General features: G+C 33.3%; 3 protein-coding genes across 3 annotated transcripts; 1 reads left to right on the forward strand and 2 right to left on the reverse strand.

The window, feature by feature from the left end:
- Nucleotides 1-741: 741 nt before the first annotated feature.
- Nucleotides 742-3,235, forward strand: LOC100261870 (F-box protein At3g07870-like). The gene is made up of 2 exons (XM_002279086.4): nt 742-2,214; nt 2,710-3,235. Exon 1 carries the CDS (start codon nt 972-974, stop codon nt 2,199-2,201), a length of 1,230 nt encoding a protein of 409 aa, XP_002279122.1. The 5' UTR covers nt 742-971; the 3' UTR covers nt 2,202-2,214; nt 2,710-3,235.
- A 3,006-nt stretch (nt 3,236-6,241) lies between these two features.
- LOC104880898 (F-box/kelch-repeat protein At3g23880) lies at nt 6,242-7,354 on the reverse strand. The gene has a single exon (XM_010659052.3). It carries the CDS (start codon nt 7,352-7,354, stop codon nt 6,242-6,244), a length of 1,113 nt encoding a protein of 370 aa, XP_010657354.1.
- A 1,962-nt stretch (nt 7,355-9,316) lies between these two features.
- LOC104880884 (uncharacterized) lies at nt 9,317-10,037 on the reverse strand. The gene has a single exon (XM_010658994.3). It carries the CDS (start codon nt 9,847-9,849, stop codon nt 9,475-9,477), a length of 375 nt encoding a protein of 124 aa, XP_010657296.1. The 5' UTR covers nt 9,850-10,037; the 3' UTR covers nt 9,317-9,474.
- Nucleotides 10,038-13,159: the final 3,122 nt, after the last annotated feature.

Raw genomic sequence — 13,159 nt, forward strand, 5'->3', positions numbered from 1 at the left:
GCATTTAGAACTTGTAGCAAACTTTTTGATACACACACATGAGCATCCAAGTCAAGCCCCAGTTTGATTAGATTCAATTTGAGGATTTTTTTTGTTGAATTTTGCCCTAGAGGGAGTGATTAGTGCCTACTTCTATGTGCAGGTTAAGGAAACTTCTAGGGGATTGATTTGGTACCTATCGAACTTGTAATCCCAATTGATGAAAATGCATGATGGAAAATCTAGGCTATTTGTTGAGTACAAAAAGTTAGGACCGTATATAAATAAATGAGATCAAAATATAAAAGAATAAGATCCAAAACCAAAGCAATAGAATCTAAGTATACAAGTGACATATCGTGATTGGGGAATAATACCAGGATATGCTAGCCTCTTAACCGTTTGATCTAAATATAGGTTTTGGAGAGGGTCAAGTGGGGTGCTAACAAGGTCCTTTTGGAGTAGTTTGTTTGGCATACTTGGGTAAGTGGGCAGAGCTGCACTTGTTGGATGACCATCACAAAGGGCACAAAAGAAGAAATAAAAAAGGATGCATTTCAAAATCATACTATTTGTTTGCTGAAATAGTGGAACACAGGGTCGATATTTTCTTTTCGAAGACTTGGTGTCCCCTGCGTCACCATCAGTATGGGTCATCACTCCATTGGCATGAAGCTAGAATCATAAATTTTTACATTTTCTCTATCAGACTAAGGCCATATATGCTCGGCAGGGGATGGTTCTCATTGTTGGGTCCATCGCATTAAGGGAAAAGGAAAACTCTCCTTCAAATACCCAAAAAAAAAAATTATTCAATGGTGGTTCCCACACCCCCATTATTTCCTTGGGGTTTCCGTCTCTCTTTACAATATTAATTACCGCTTTAGCAAAGTCCACAAAGTTTATCTGCTCTTTTCTTCATCTTCAACCCTTGGCTTTCTTCTTCTTCTTCTTCGCCCTTATGCAACTGTGCTTGTAGTGATCGGCCTGCCATGGATTTGGACTTTGAGAAACCAGGCAAGAGAGCAAGATACGAGATGGGAGGAGGGGAAGGTCCTCGAACAAGCTTCATGGAGAGACTCCCCCGGGACATCATCCTGGACATACTCTCAAGGCTGCCTGTAACCTCTCTGGTGCAGTTCAGGTTTGTATGCCGGGGCTGGCGCTTGATGGCACAGGACTCTCTTCTTGCTAGCAAGCACCTCTGCCGCACCGCTCAGTACAATCCATGCCTGATCCTCCACTGTGATTACCCCATCAGAAACCAGATTTCTTTTGTAGATATTTCTGCAGAAAGCAGGGACAAGGACATGGTGAGAAAACTCACTATCCCTTTCTGGGCTTCCATGCCTGAGTTTGAAGTGGTTGGATCATGTAATGGCCTGCTATGTTTGGCCGACTCGTTATTCAAGGATGCTGTATATGTACACAACCCCTTTACCAGGGACTTCAAACAGCTCCCCAAATCCCTGCAGTATCCGGATCAAGAGGTGGTTTTTGGATTCGGATACCACCCCATGACTGAGGTGTACAAGGTGGTTAAGGTAGTGTATTACAGGAATGGATATGGGGGATTCTCTAGATTTCGTCGAATTACTTGCTCACAATCAGAGGTTCAAGTTCTGACTCTAGGCAGCCCCACATGGAGAAGTTTAGGAAAGGTATCTTACCAGCTTGATCGCTGGCCATCAGAGGCCTTGGTGAATGGAAGGCTTCATTGGGTGACTAGGCCTAGAAGATATGTTACCCGATTCATCGTCTCCTTCGACCTTGCAGATGAGCAATTCAGAGAGATCCCAAAGCCTGACTGTGGAGGATTAAGCAGGTGTAATTATCATCTACTGGTTCTAGGAGGCTGCCTATCTGCAGCTGTTCATCGCAGTAATGGGAAATTGGAAGTTTGGGTTATGAAGGAGTATGATGTTAAGGAATCCTGGATCAAGGAATTCAACATTGGAGCTCACTTGCCAAAGGGATTGAAGCAAGATGTAAATCGACCACACAGGATTTGGAGAAATGCTCCGAAAGGAAGAGGAGTTCGACTACTATGCCTACTGAAGAATGGTGAGATTTTGCTAGAGTATAAAGGAAGAGTTTTGGTTTCTTACAATCCAGAGCGCGGAAAATTCAAGGATCTTACACTTAAGGGATTACCAAATTGGTTTCAGACATTCGTTCATGTGGGAAGCCTCAGTTGGATAGACAGCAACACCGAGAGTTAAAAGGGGAAGAACTGTGAGTTTTCTCCTTTGTTTTCCTTTTCCTATTGCTTCTCTTTTCCCTTTTTTTTTTTTTTTCCGTAAGTTGTATGATTTGAATGGAGCATGTTTCTGAATTCCATACTCATGCTCCATGCTTGCTATTCATGCTTTAAATCAAAATAGGCTCATTTCAACTTCCATGAGAACAAAATGAATCTATTTTCCCATGAACAATCAGACTTAGCTTGCTGTTAACAATTGTGTGTATATCCATTGGCTGCCAAGCTGCCTAAACAAGATGCAGTCTTGGGAAGTTCAAAAGGATGTTGATATCCATGGTTCAGTTATCTTCAGAAAGAGGATACTGAGAGAAAAGGGAAAATCAGAAAATCCCCTACCCATTGAGACATTTTTGACATACCAGCATGTCTCTTCAGCCCAATTCTAACTCAATTCTTGCAACATATTGTGAAAACAGGGGTGTCATGCACCCAATATGAGCAACCTAATCATCTCTTTGCTGCTACAGGATTGTGAAAATGGGGCTATTAAGCGGCAAATATGTTAGGAACATGGATTAATTCCCGAATTGTGGATTACTCTTAAGGCTGATCGACTGTCAAACTATGAAAGGAATACTCCTGACTTATGATCCCCTTTTTTCTTACCACCATGATTAAAGCAGCCTGTTGGATATACTCCTGATATCAGCCACCTCAGAAGGGGGCCCTAAATACCCTAATGTTGTGGACTACATTGAGGATTGCCTGTATCTTCTAAAAGGACTCCAAAATTGCTTTTTATCATCGTCTCACATATGGGTTTTGCATAGCTTTCATCACTTGACTAGGCAAACTCCTTTGAGGTCCACAGTTCATTGATCATATGGTACACTAATGACCTCGGTCACCGATGAATTCTACAAATCTTCGGTTAAACAGGTTCATCTCATCATCATCTTCATGGAACCTTTGTAACCAAAATTTGATGATGATCTTATCTTAGGCAATCCCCTTTTCTTGGTGCTGTATGAAGAAGAAACTTTTGGTTTTTTCCTTTTGTCCTCTGCTTAGGGATGGATTCTTTCCCTTGTCGTGTGACTAAATGTCAATCTCTTGTGGCTTTCACTTCATTATTTAAAATTTATCTCAAGCTAAGTCGTCACATGCATGTACTTTCTTTCTCTCCAAACTGCATTACTTTATTCAAGGAGAAGACGACACAAATCAGAAGCACTAAAGAATGGAATAAAGGGTATTCCACTAACCCTGGCAATCTTGTGATTAAATGAAGTAGGACACAAACCAGAAGAACTAAAGACTCATTGCCTCAAGGTTAAGTGAATGAAGACACACACCACAAGGACTAAAGGATGGAATTCCAGTCCAAATAAGAAGTTTCATTGACCAAACTGTTTTTATAGATCTCTTCCATTTCATCAATTTTATCTAAATCCTCCTTTTCTTTTGAAAAAAGGGGGGTGAAAAATCTTTGGTGGATCCCTCTTGTTCCCCTTTAGTTTCCTCTATTTTGGATGTTCTTTCCGTTTCCACTTTTGTTTTTCCCTCACTTTCCCCCATTTTCCATTTGCAAGATTTCTTCCTTTTTCTTAGTAAGAATGGGTGACAATATTCTGCCTAAATAGTAGACATGGGTAATAATTTTGACACAAGTCACTTCTTAGATCAAATAAAAAGATTATGTCGTATAAATGTTGATCAATTAACCAACCAACAAAACTACTTGTTACAGATAATGTCTTCTTGTTGTATCAGGACATATAAATGTTGATTAACATGGATAACATTGAATTTGGTAAAATGAAATGGTTTAATAATTGAAAATTAAGATTATTCACAAATACACATTGAATGTTGAGATTATACATTTAATTTTTTGTAGTACATCATAATCAAAAAAGTGTTTTATGATTGCTTGATAAAAAAATGAAACAAAAGATATGATAGATGTCACGTCCCAAAACTCACTTCATGAGCGTGGACATGACAATCATTTCATACCTCAAGCTCGAAGATTTAGAATGCAAATGATTAAAACAATCGTCTTATAACAGGAAGGTTACAAATTACTAAATTCAAAATAATAAAATATACTATAATCTTCAAAACTTAACTTCAAAAAAAAATTAACACATTAACTACTATCTTGCGGTTCAAATAACTTTAAACTTGAATAATTCAAATAGTAATTAATTTTTAATACTTAAACAATGTCCAAAATAAAAGTTTTGAACTAAAAATTCTAATAAAGACAAATTACTAACCTAACCATCACTCTTCGTCGGAATTAAGAGTACCTGAAAATTTATCAATAAAAAAAATAGGTTAAAATCCTAATAAGAAATATTAATACAATTTTATAGATAAAAAATTTTCAATTATGAATACAAAATAAGAGATACAATTTACAATTTCATAAAAACTCTTAAGCTCGAACGTGCTAAAGCATTCAAAAATTTTCAACCAAACTTTTTCATATTTATGTAAATAACAATTTCATATCAAATTGTATCAAATGCATTTAAAATATTTTTAGTCTACCTATCAAATAATGAATGATGCACAATTAGGTTAAGATTTGTTGTCTGATTGGGTAGGATTTCACAAATAAATAACTAACCTTAAATTTGTTCATTTGAAGGCAATAAGACTTTACAAATAAGTGTCTAGTCTTAAATTTGTTCCTTTTAAAATCAACAGAACCAATCACTACTACTATAAATAAACCATTGAAGGTCATAGTTTAACACAATTACATTCCCTCCTAAAAAATGTAAAGATTAATAATCATACCTTATCGATTCGAGTGGAACAAATCAAAATCAAACAATTTTGTTTCATTTATTCGAACTTACAAAAATAAAAACATAATATCTCTGTATTTTTCTATTATAAGCAAAAGAAAATATTCTAACATATTTTTCATGTAAAACGTGCGTATTTGACCATGTAGAGAAATTAAAGTAACATTTTACATCATTCAAAATATACATTAATTTTCCTTGAATAATTAACATAAAAAAACAACTATTACTATCAATTATTTACCTAAAAATTATAAAATTGACATTCCTATTAATTTTCTATTTTAACTTAATAACAATTTAATTGAAGAGTTTCCAAATTTTGATAAAAATTGTTTTTTCCCAAAATTTATTCCCGAGAATCTATCATTTAAAAAAAAAAAAACTAAAACTCCTAAAAATGTATTCTTTCTGTTATTATATTAAATTATTATTATTGTTATTATTATTATTATTATTAACCTAGCAGGCACCCTAACCCTTAACGGATTCATACCATACTATCAACATCATGCCATTTAAAAGCATGATCTTGTTTTTTCTTTTACCCTCTTGTTTCCACCATGCAGTACCCTCTTCAATCTTCTTCCATAGCCTAACACGTCACACTCTTCAAGATACCCAAAGCATTTTTTTTTTTCCAATAAAAAAATTATATAACTAGACTTGTTTTTCTTTTCTTTTCTCCCCAATTTATTTAATTCCGACATCTATTATTCCCATTTATTTATTTATTTTATATATACACCCATTCAAATTTTTTTTTTCCAAGTGGAATTATCCTATCCAGGCCATCATGAACCACCATTTTTATGCAAGACATGCATGTCATCTCTTCTATCATAGCATTTTTTTTGGTTAAAGTTAAATACTTTTCATATTTCCGATGATCATTCATTCTTTTTTTCCCTCAAATTCCACCGATAAATCAATCTATAATTTAAGGGTTATAATCTTACTTAGAAAAACTAAACTAATATATGATTATTAAGCTTTGGAAGCTTGATGTTAGTGCAAAAAGGTTTCCATATAGAAAGTCAAAGAATCAAATTTATAATTATGGAACTATGCAATAAGAATTCCCTTTTTATAATATTCTTTATCATAAAGAATATTTGATGAAATTTGCACACCTTGCCACTAAACACAAGGATGTGATCTCAAAAGCTTATTTGTTACTTCTAATACATATAAAGAATAAAAAAACAATTGAATATAAATAGATTTATTTTACCTGTTAATCATCAAGCAAAGCAAGGCTTTCCAAGTATGTGGTTAAACCAACAGGATGCATGACGTCTTGTCTCTGTCCATGGTTGGGATAGTATATAACTAGCTTTTCAAACCTGCTTTCCAGCAAAACCCTCCTACTCTTCATATATCCCGAAGGGTATAAGAACCTTGTCGGTCCAAGAACGAACAGTTTAGACCAGGAATCCACCACCCGATATTCCTTCATCACCCATATTTCAACAAAATCATACCCTTCTTGGTTCTGGTAGTGCAAAACTACACTAAGTAATTCCTCAAACACTGCAATGTACCAATACATACTGTAATAATCATGGTGATGATCTGGTAGTGGTATTTCCCGAAACACCTCCTCCCTCAAATCAAACGCCATGATCACCCAACAGTCTGCAGACGACTCGGCCCGCCAGTGCACTGCTTCATTAACAAATGCATTGGACACATCGACGTTAGTATAGCAAGGAGGAGTAGCTCTGATTCTTCTCCAAGAATTGCTCCACAGTGAGTAAACCGTAACATAAGAATGTTGGAATGCGTTATCAGAGAAGTAGTATAAAACCTGAACTATCTTATAGTCATACTTATTATTACATTCAATACAGCCGAACCCAACAACCAAAACTTGTTGCTCATGAACAGGACGAAACCCAGTACGGCAATGAGGTAGATTTCTTATGCCAGAAATAGGAACAAGCTTGAATTTTCTTATGGCGGGGTTCCATAAAAGCATTTTTTGCCTGCAACCAGTGGCGGATAGTAGGACCAATCCATCACTTGAAGTCTCCACAGTGTAATATAGATTATCGAATAAGATTCTACAGTGTCGGTGGCCGGTAAACTCTTCGCTATACTGCATGGAGAATTGGAAAGCGTCATAGTTGTGTGCGCCATCCACTATCAAACTGGCATTATGATCGGTGAGGGAGGTGCGACGACAGTGTTTAAGATGCGCATATACGAAGGAAGAATCACGAATTATGGCGCGCCATGATTTGCAGACGCACATGGCTATTACCAGGTCCTCGGGACGCTGCTTTGTGAATAAAAGCCTCATCAAATCGCATGGCACATCGTCGTACGACACATCGTTCTCCGACATTGTTGATTACTTCTTGAGGTGTACGTGTTTGAGTCTGCTGATTCTGCCCTCGCGGTCAATCCTCGCCATAGATTTTCCTGAATATTTCGATTCTCCCGTATATATATATATATTCGGGATAAGGGAGAGATTGAATTTGGATAGTGCCATGAATTGTTTTTATATTTCGAAATACATTTTGTATTGTTTTCTACTTTCTACTTAGGTTTTAGATAGTTATGCATTTGGAAGGGTTAATGGGTTTGATTTAACTTTTATTTTCCATTAACAATTATTTTTTAATATTTGGAAACCTCTTCTTGTAAAAATTCTAAAATTCTTATCTTAGACCATTACTACTTATTCTTCTAAATATCACAATTTTTTAGCTATATAACATATTTTTTTATATTATAAAGAATTAAAATCCTAATCAAAATGAAATTTGATTTTCAGTATGATTAATTTTTCATTCCTATTTTTATTCTAAAAACAATATAATTATGAAAAAACAAAATTATTTTTCATTTTTATCTTCCAATGTTAGAATGAACTCTCAAACAAGTTCTTGACTGGCTCTTTTTTTTTTTCAAATGACATGCTAGTAATGTCTACTTGGAATAGCATTGACTTTTAGGCTTGGGCATGCTTTGAACTCACCTATAACAAGTATGTTCATGCTAATGATCACAACTCTTCAACCTAATACTAATCTTACAATTTTTCATACAATTTACAGAGTGCTCTGAAAGGCAGTTGAGTTCTGCATTGCTTGAAGTTGTAAGATTTTGAGACAAAAGGATGGAAATCACAAGAACTTGACTTTCAAAGTGATTACCATACTGCTTTTGTTGAAGGCATATATAAAATTTACAGCATATTTGCAGATTAAAGGAATGATTACCATAGACTAATGGGAAGTGCACCATGCAGAAGCTTCAAGGAAGAGTTACTTCTTAGATGAACCTCTGCAGCTTCACCCACCTAGCTTGGTTGATATGATACCTGCACTTTATATAAGTCAGATTACAAATGAAAAGAAACACAGCTCTTCCTTAAAAATGGTTCCAAAGAGGCACCTCAAAACAGCAAGCCATGGTCTTGAAAATTCATCAAGGTCCTGCTAATTGCTTTTATAATATACTTCTGAACCATTTATACTGTTCTGTTCTACTAATGATCCTCTAAGCCCCGGCAATCTAAAGATGTGATTCAAAGGATTTCCCAGGGAACAGTTAAAAGGGTCTCACCTGGTGATAAATGCCACAACTAATATAGCAGCAGTTTTAGACAAGCAGATTGATTTCAAACCACAAGCATCTCATTTGTTGTCTCCAAGCCCACCAACATCACATCAATTCCAGAATTAAATCCAAGAAAAATAAAATTGATGCAGTCAATTAATATCGTCCAATTGAATGAGAGAAAGCAAAATGAAACCTACTCCTTGATTTCTCAAACCAACTGCAATAAAGGGAACACAGTAAAATCTGTTGAATTTTGCGGCACAATGTAGAAAGTCACAAGGTTAACCAAAACCACATACCTAATAAAAACGTTGGCATTGATTAATCAAAGCAATCAATAATGAAATAAATGCTTCATAAACAAGTATGAAATAAATCAAAGCAATCAATAATGACTTCTATTTCAACTCATAATTAAACCACAGCAAGTGAGATCAGAACTGGAACTTGCAGGGAAAAAAAAAGGAGGGAATCAGAACTTTAACATGTAAGGCTTTGATATTCGTGACATCAACAATCACCGCATAAATGCTCCATAAACAAGTACGAAAAAACTAGAAAATATCCATATAGTCAATCAATCTTTAGATTATTAGTTTCACTTACGCATTTTATAGGATCCAAACACAAGTCATTTCATAATTTTCCCTATTCGTTGTTTATTTCCAAAATGCCCCGCAAAAATTTTCATCCAGATGTAGAGACAAAATCAGAAATTGATGTGCAACTAGGGATCTACAAAGGAACAATTAATGATTTCATTATTAATCTCATCTCCATCTTTCATATTTTCCACCTAATTCCCCAACTGAAACCGAATACTGTTGTTCCACTACAGATAGTAGTAAATCTACAATAGTAAAAAGGGAAAAAAAAATGTCAAAACCACTTCACTCAATGAGCCACAAGAATCTCAGGACCGAACAAATCTACAACGACCGAATCGGGCGAGTCCGACATCGGACTCGCTGGACTCGAACTCTTCAGAAATACGGACTTCGCCGCAACAAGCTTCTTCCGCTGCAAGCACCGGGGGCCGTAGTTCCTCCCGGCGAAGCAAGGAAAGGCGTCGATCTGAGGAGGCAAAGGAGAAGAGGGCGGCGAAGATGTACGGTGAAGATGGATCTGCGAGTGCGAGTCGACTCGGTGCGATCTGGCGCTGATCCGCGAATCCCTGAGTTGAGCGAGTGCGCCTGGCTTCAGGTACCGATGGAAAGCCTCATCTCGCTTGGAGGATGATCTGTGTAGGGTTCTGATTCTCCGATTCATTTCCGAAGTGCAGAGAGAGATCGAAGAGGACTTTAGAGAGAGAAAGTAAGGAGATTGGGGTAAGAGATAGGGATAGGCGAGTCAGGTGAGGATGGGTTTAGAGAGAGAAAGAGAGGGTTAGGGTTGAGAGAGGAGGGCTGGATTTTAAGGAGAGGAGAGGCGGGAAACGGATGGAGGGAAGAGCGAAGAGAGAGAAACTTGGTGCTTTAAACAGCGGGTAGCGCGCGGGATACTGAGGCCCGAAACTCACTCGCCATCTCTTTCTTTCACGTGACGCGTGGACTAAACGGAGCCTTTTTTTAAATAAGTTTAAGTTCAATATTTTTTTTTTTTAAATAATAAAATTGTAGTAAAATAAAAACATTTAATATTGGTTAAGGCTATGGTAGAATCAAAGGAATAATAAAAATTACATTTTTCACATTCTCCCAATAAAAATATTTTAAAAAATAAAATATAATCAAAATTATTTTTAAAATATTTAATCTTTATATAAAATAGTTAAAATAAATTAAAATATATATATATAATAATTTATTAATTTTAAATTTAATTTTTATTTTCTATCTTTTTACTTTTTTACTTTCTATGGACACATTATCTCTCAAATTTTTCCTAAATCGAAAATAGCCTAAAAAAGAAAAATAAGAAATGGTATACGCCTTGTACTATCTCTCCGGAATCAAGAAGAATTTTTTCACTTCTTGGTACAACTTTACCCTCCTTTTTTCCCGCCCACAACTAAACCCTAATTCCACTTTCTTTTTTTTCTTCTTCCTTTTTTATTTGTCTTTTGTAACCAAAAAAAAAAAATATATCCTATCATCACTCATCAAAGTGGGGCGGGACAAGAAAATTTTCAAAAACCTTACCCACGTTATTCTCTGCCTTAATATATTATTATTATTATTATTATTACATTTATAAAAATTTTAAAATAATATAATATATATTTTAATATCTAGGAATTTTAAAAAATAAATATTTATATTAAATATATTAATTTATATATAATTTTATAATATATAAGATTATATCCTATTCCAATGAATCTCACTTCAACGCTTGGGGAAAGATATGTTGAAACCGATTTTTTTTTTTAAAGTTTTGGGAATTGAAAACTTTTTTAGGCAAAATATTTACAGACTTTACAACCTGATAATCCAAATCTAGAGAATTCTTAAAAATAAAACTTTTTAAAATTGAAAAAAATGAATCTTCAAAATTTTGAAAAATTTTGCCCTGGAAACCTTTTGAAAAATCTTTTAACTAAGTTTTAAAAAACCTTGGTACACACTTTGCCTTAACAAATTCCAATTTGTATTTCCCATATTTTACAATGTTTACATGTGTCATCTCGATTCACTATGCAACAACATCTAGTCTTCAATAAGAAGTAAAATACAATCTAGAAAGATACTAAATTAGATAGAATATAATAGAATTGTCAAATTTAAATTATATAACCTAATGTACAAAAAGAATATAATAGGTTTTACATATTTTATAATATTGGTTTTGTTATGACTTTAATAATAATAATACTTATTCACTTTTAAATTAGTAACTTTCTATTTTAGGTATTAAGGTGATGTTTGTTTTTTAGCTTTTTACTAAAAACCATTTAGTTTTAGAATTTAGGTTGTTTGTTTTTTTACTTTTTCATAATTTATTATAAACTTTTTACTAAATAGAAAAAGCCAAAATATGTGGCTTTTTCTAAATAAAAAAAATAACACAATGGTTGTTTTTTACTTTTTAATACTTAATAAAAATAAAATACTACAAAAACAAACAACCTAATATTTAATACTATTAAGTATTAAGGTTCTATTTAGAATTAAGTAAAAAAACAAAGAAAGTTTTTTAAGAAATATAAAGAGTTTTTTGGACTAATATTGTTTTTTTACTTAATTCTAAATAGAATCTTAATGCTTAATAGTGTTAAATATTAAGTTGTTTGTTTTTGTAATATTTTATTTCTATTAAATATTAAAAAGTAAAAAAAACCAATATGTTATTTTTTTTATTTAGAAAAAGCTACATATTTTGGCTTTTTCTATTTAGTAAAAAGTTTATAATAAGTCATGAAAAAGTAGAAAAACAAACAACCTAAATTCTAAAACTAAATTGCTTTCAGTAAAAAGCCAAAAAAAACAAACACCACAATCTTATACTTTTATTCCTTATTATTTTTCTCATTGTCTAAATGAAAGTGGAACGATCAGGGTAAGAAAGGGAATATAGGAATGTAAGAAATGGAATCATAAGGAGTATAATTGACTTGAAAGTATATAATTTTACCACTTTATCCCTACACACACAATTTTTACAATTATTATTATTAAATATTTATTATTTGGGGCTTAATTAGACATCACACTCGTTTGTACCAAAATTTAAAATTTAGCAAGATGAAAATTTAAATTTATTTTTTCAAAGCAAAAAGTTTATTTATCAGGGTATATTTGGGGCATTATAATTATAGTTTTGAAAATTCCATGATTTGAATATTTAACATATATGAATGATTTTTAATAATTTAAATTCACATATTAAAATGTAAAATTATTTAATTATAATTATAATTATTATTTTTTAAATGTTCAAATATTTAATAATTATTTTTAATATAAGGATAAAAAGGTTAATGTTTTGTGATTCCCTTATTAGTGATCACATTCCATGTAAAATAAAACATATCCCTCCATGTTAGAAAATGAAATTTCTTTTTATGGAGCAATATCTCCTTTTAAATTCTCATTGCAAGCAAATAAGGAAATAAAGAGTTCAACATGTAATGACTCGTATTCAACTATATAAATATTGTTTACTTTGGATAGCGTACTAAACGGGGTTTTCACAACTTTAAAACGTGTCTACATGACGTGCTTGTCAGCTTTAAAACGTGTCAATATGAAGTGTTCGTTGTGTTTTATAGGATTACATGAATTAAATAGATAGACACTCCTTACAGAAAATAAACTCTCACATTGAGGTTAAAAGACTAATTTTAATACCATTTGTAATAACTTTTATCCAATCATGCAATAAGTCATCATAGATTTAAAATATACCTACATAATTAAGAGAAATTTATATAAGTGTCATAAACTTTTTCTGCTATCCACGATGAGATATCACATATCATGTCCCAACTTCCTTATTTGGTCTACCATTTTGAACTTTCAAATTTATTCCACCTTGAATATTCTAGAAAATGTGTTGATGTTGAAAATATAACTTGTTCCATGGGAATTCTAACCCTACTCATGTGCTTTCCATTTATTCAAGGTCAAGAAGAGGTATT

The sequence above is a fragment of the Vitis vinifera genome, chromosome 12 (assembly GCF_030704535.1).
Source record: "Vitis vinifera cultivar Pinot Noir 40024 chromosome 12, ASM3070453v1".
Lineage (NCBI taxonomy): Eukaryota > Viridiplantae > Streptophyta > Magnoliopsida > Vitales > Vitaceae > Vitis > Vitis vinifera.

Bases quoted from the DNA above. Each gene is read 5' to 3' on its own strand.
- LOC100261870 (XM_002279086.4), top strand. From the start codon at position 972: ATGGATTTGGACTTTGAGAAACCAGGCAAGAGAGCAAGATACGAGATG.
- LOC104880898 (XM_010659052.3), bottom strand. From the start codon at position 7,354: ATGTCGGAGAACGATGTGTCGTACGACGATGTGCCATGCGATTTGATG.
- LOC104880884 (XM_010658994.3), bottom strand. From the start codon at position 9,849: ATGAATCGGAGAATCAGAACCCTACACAGATCATCCTCCAAGCGAGAT.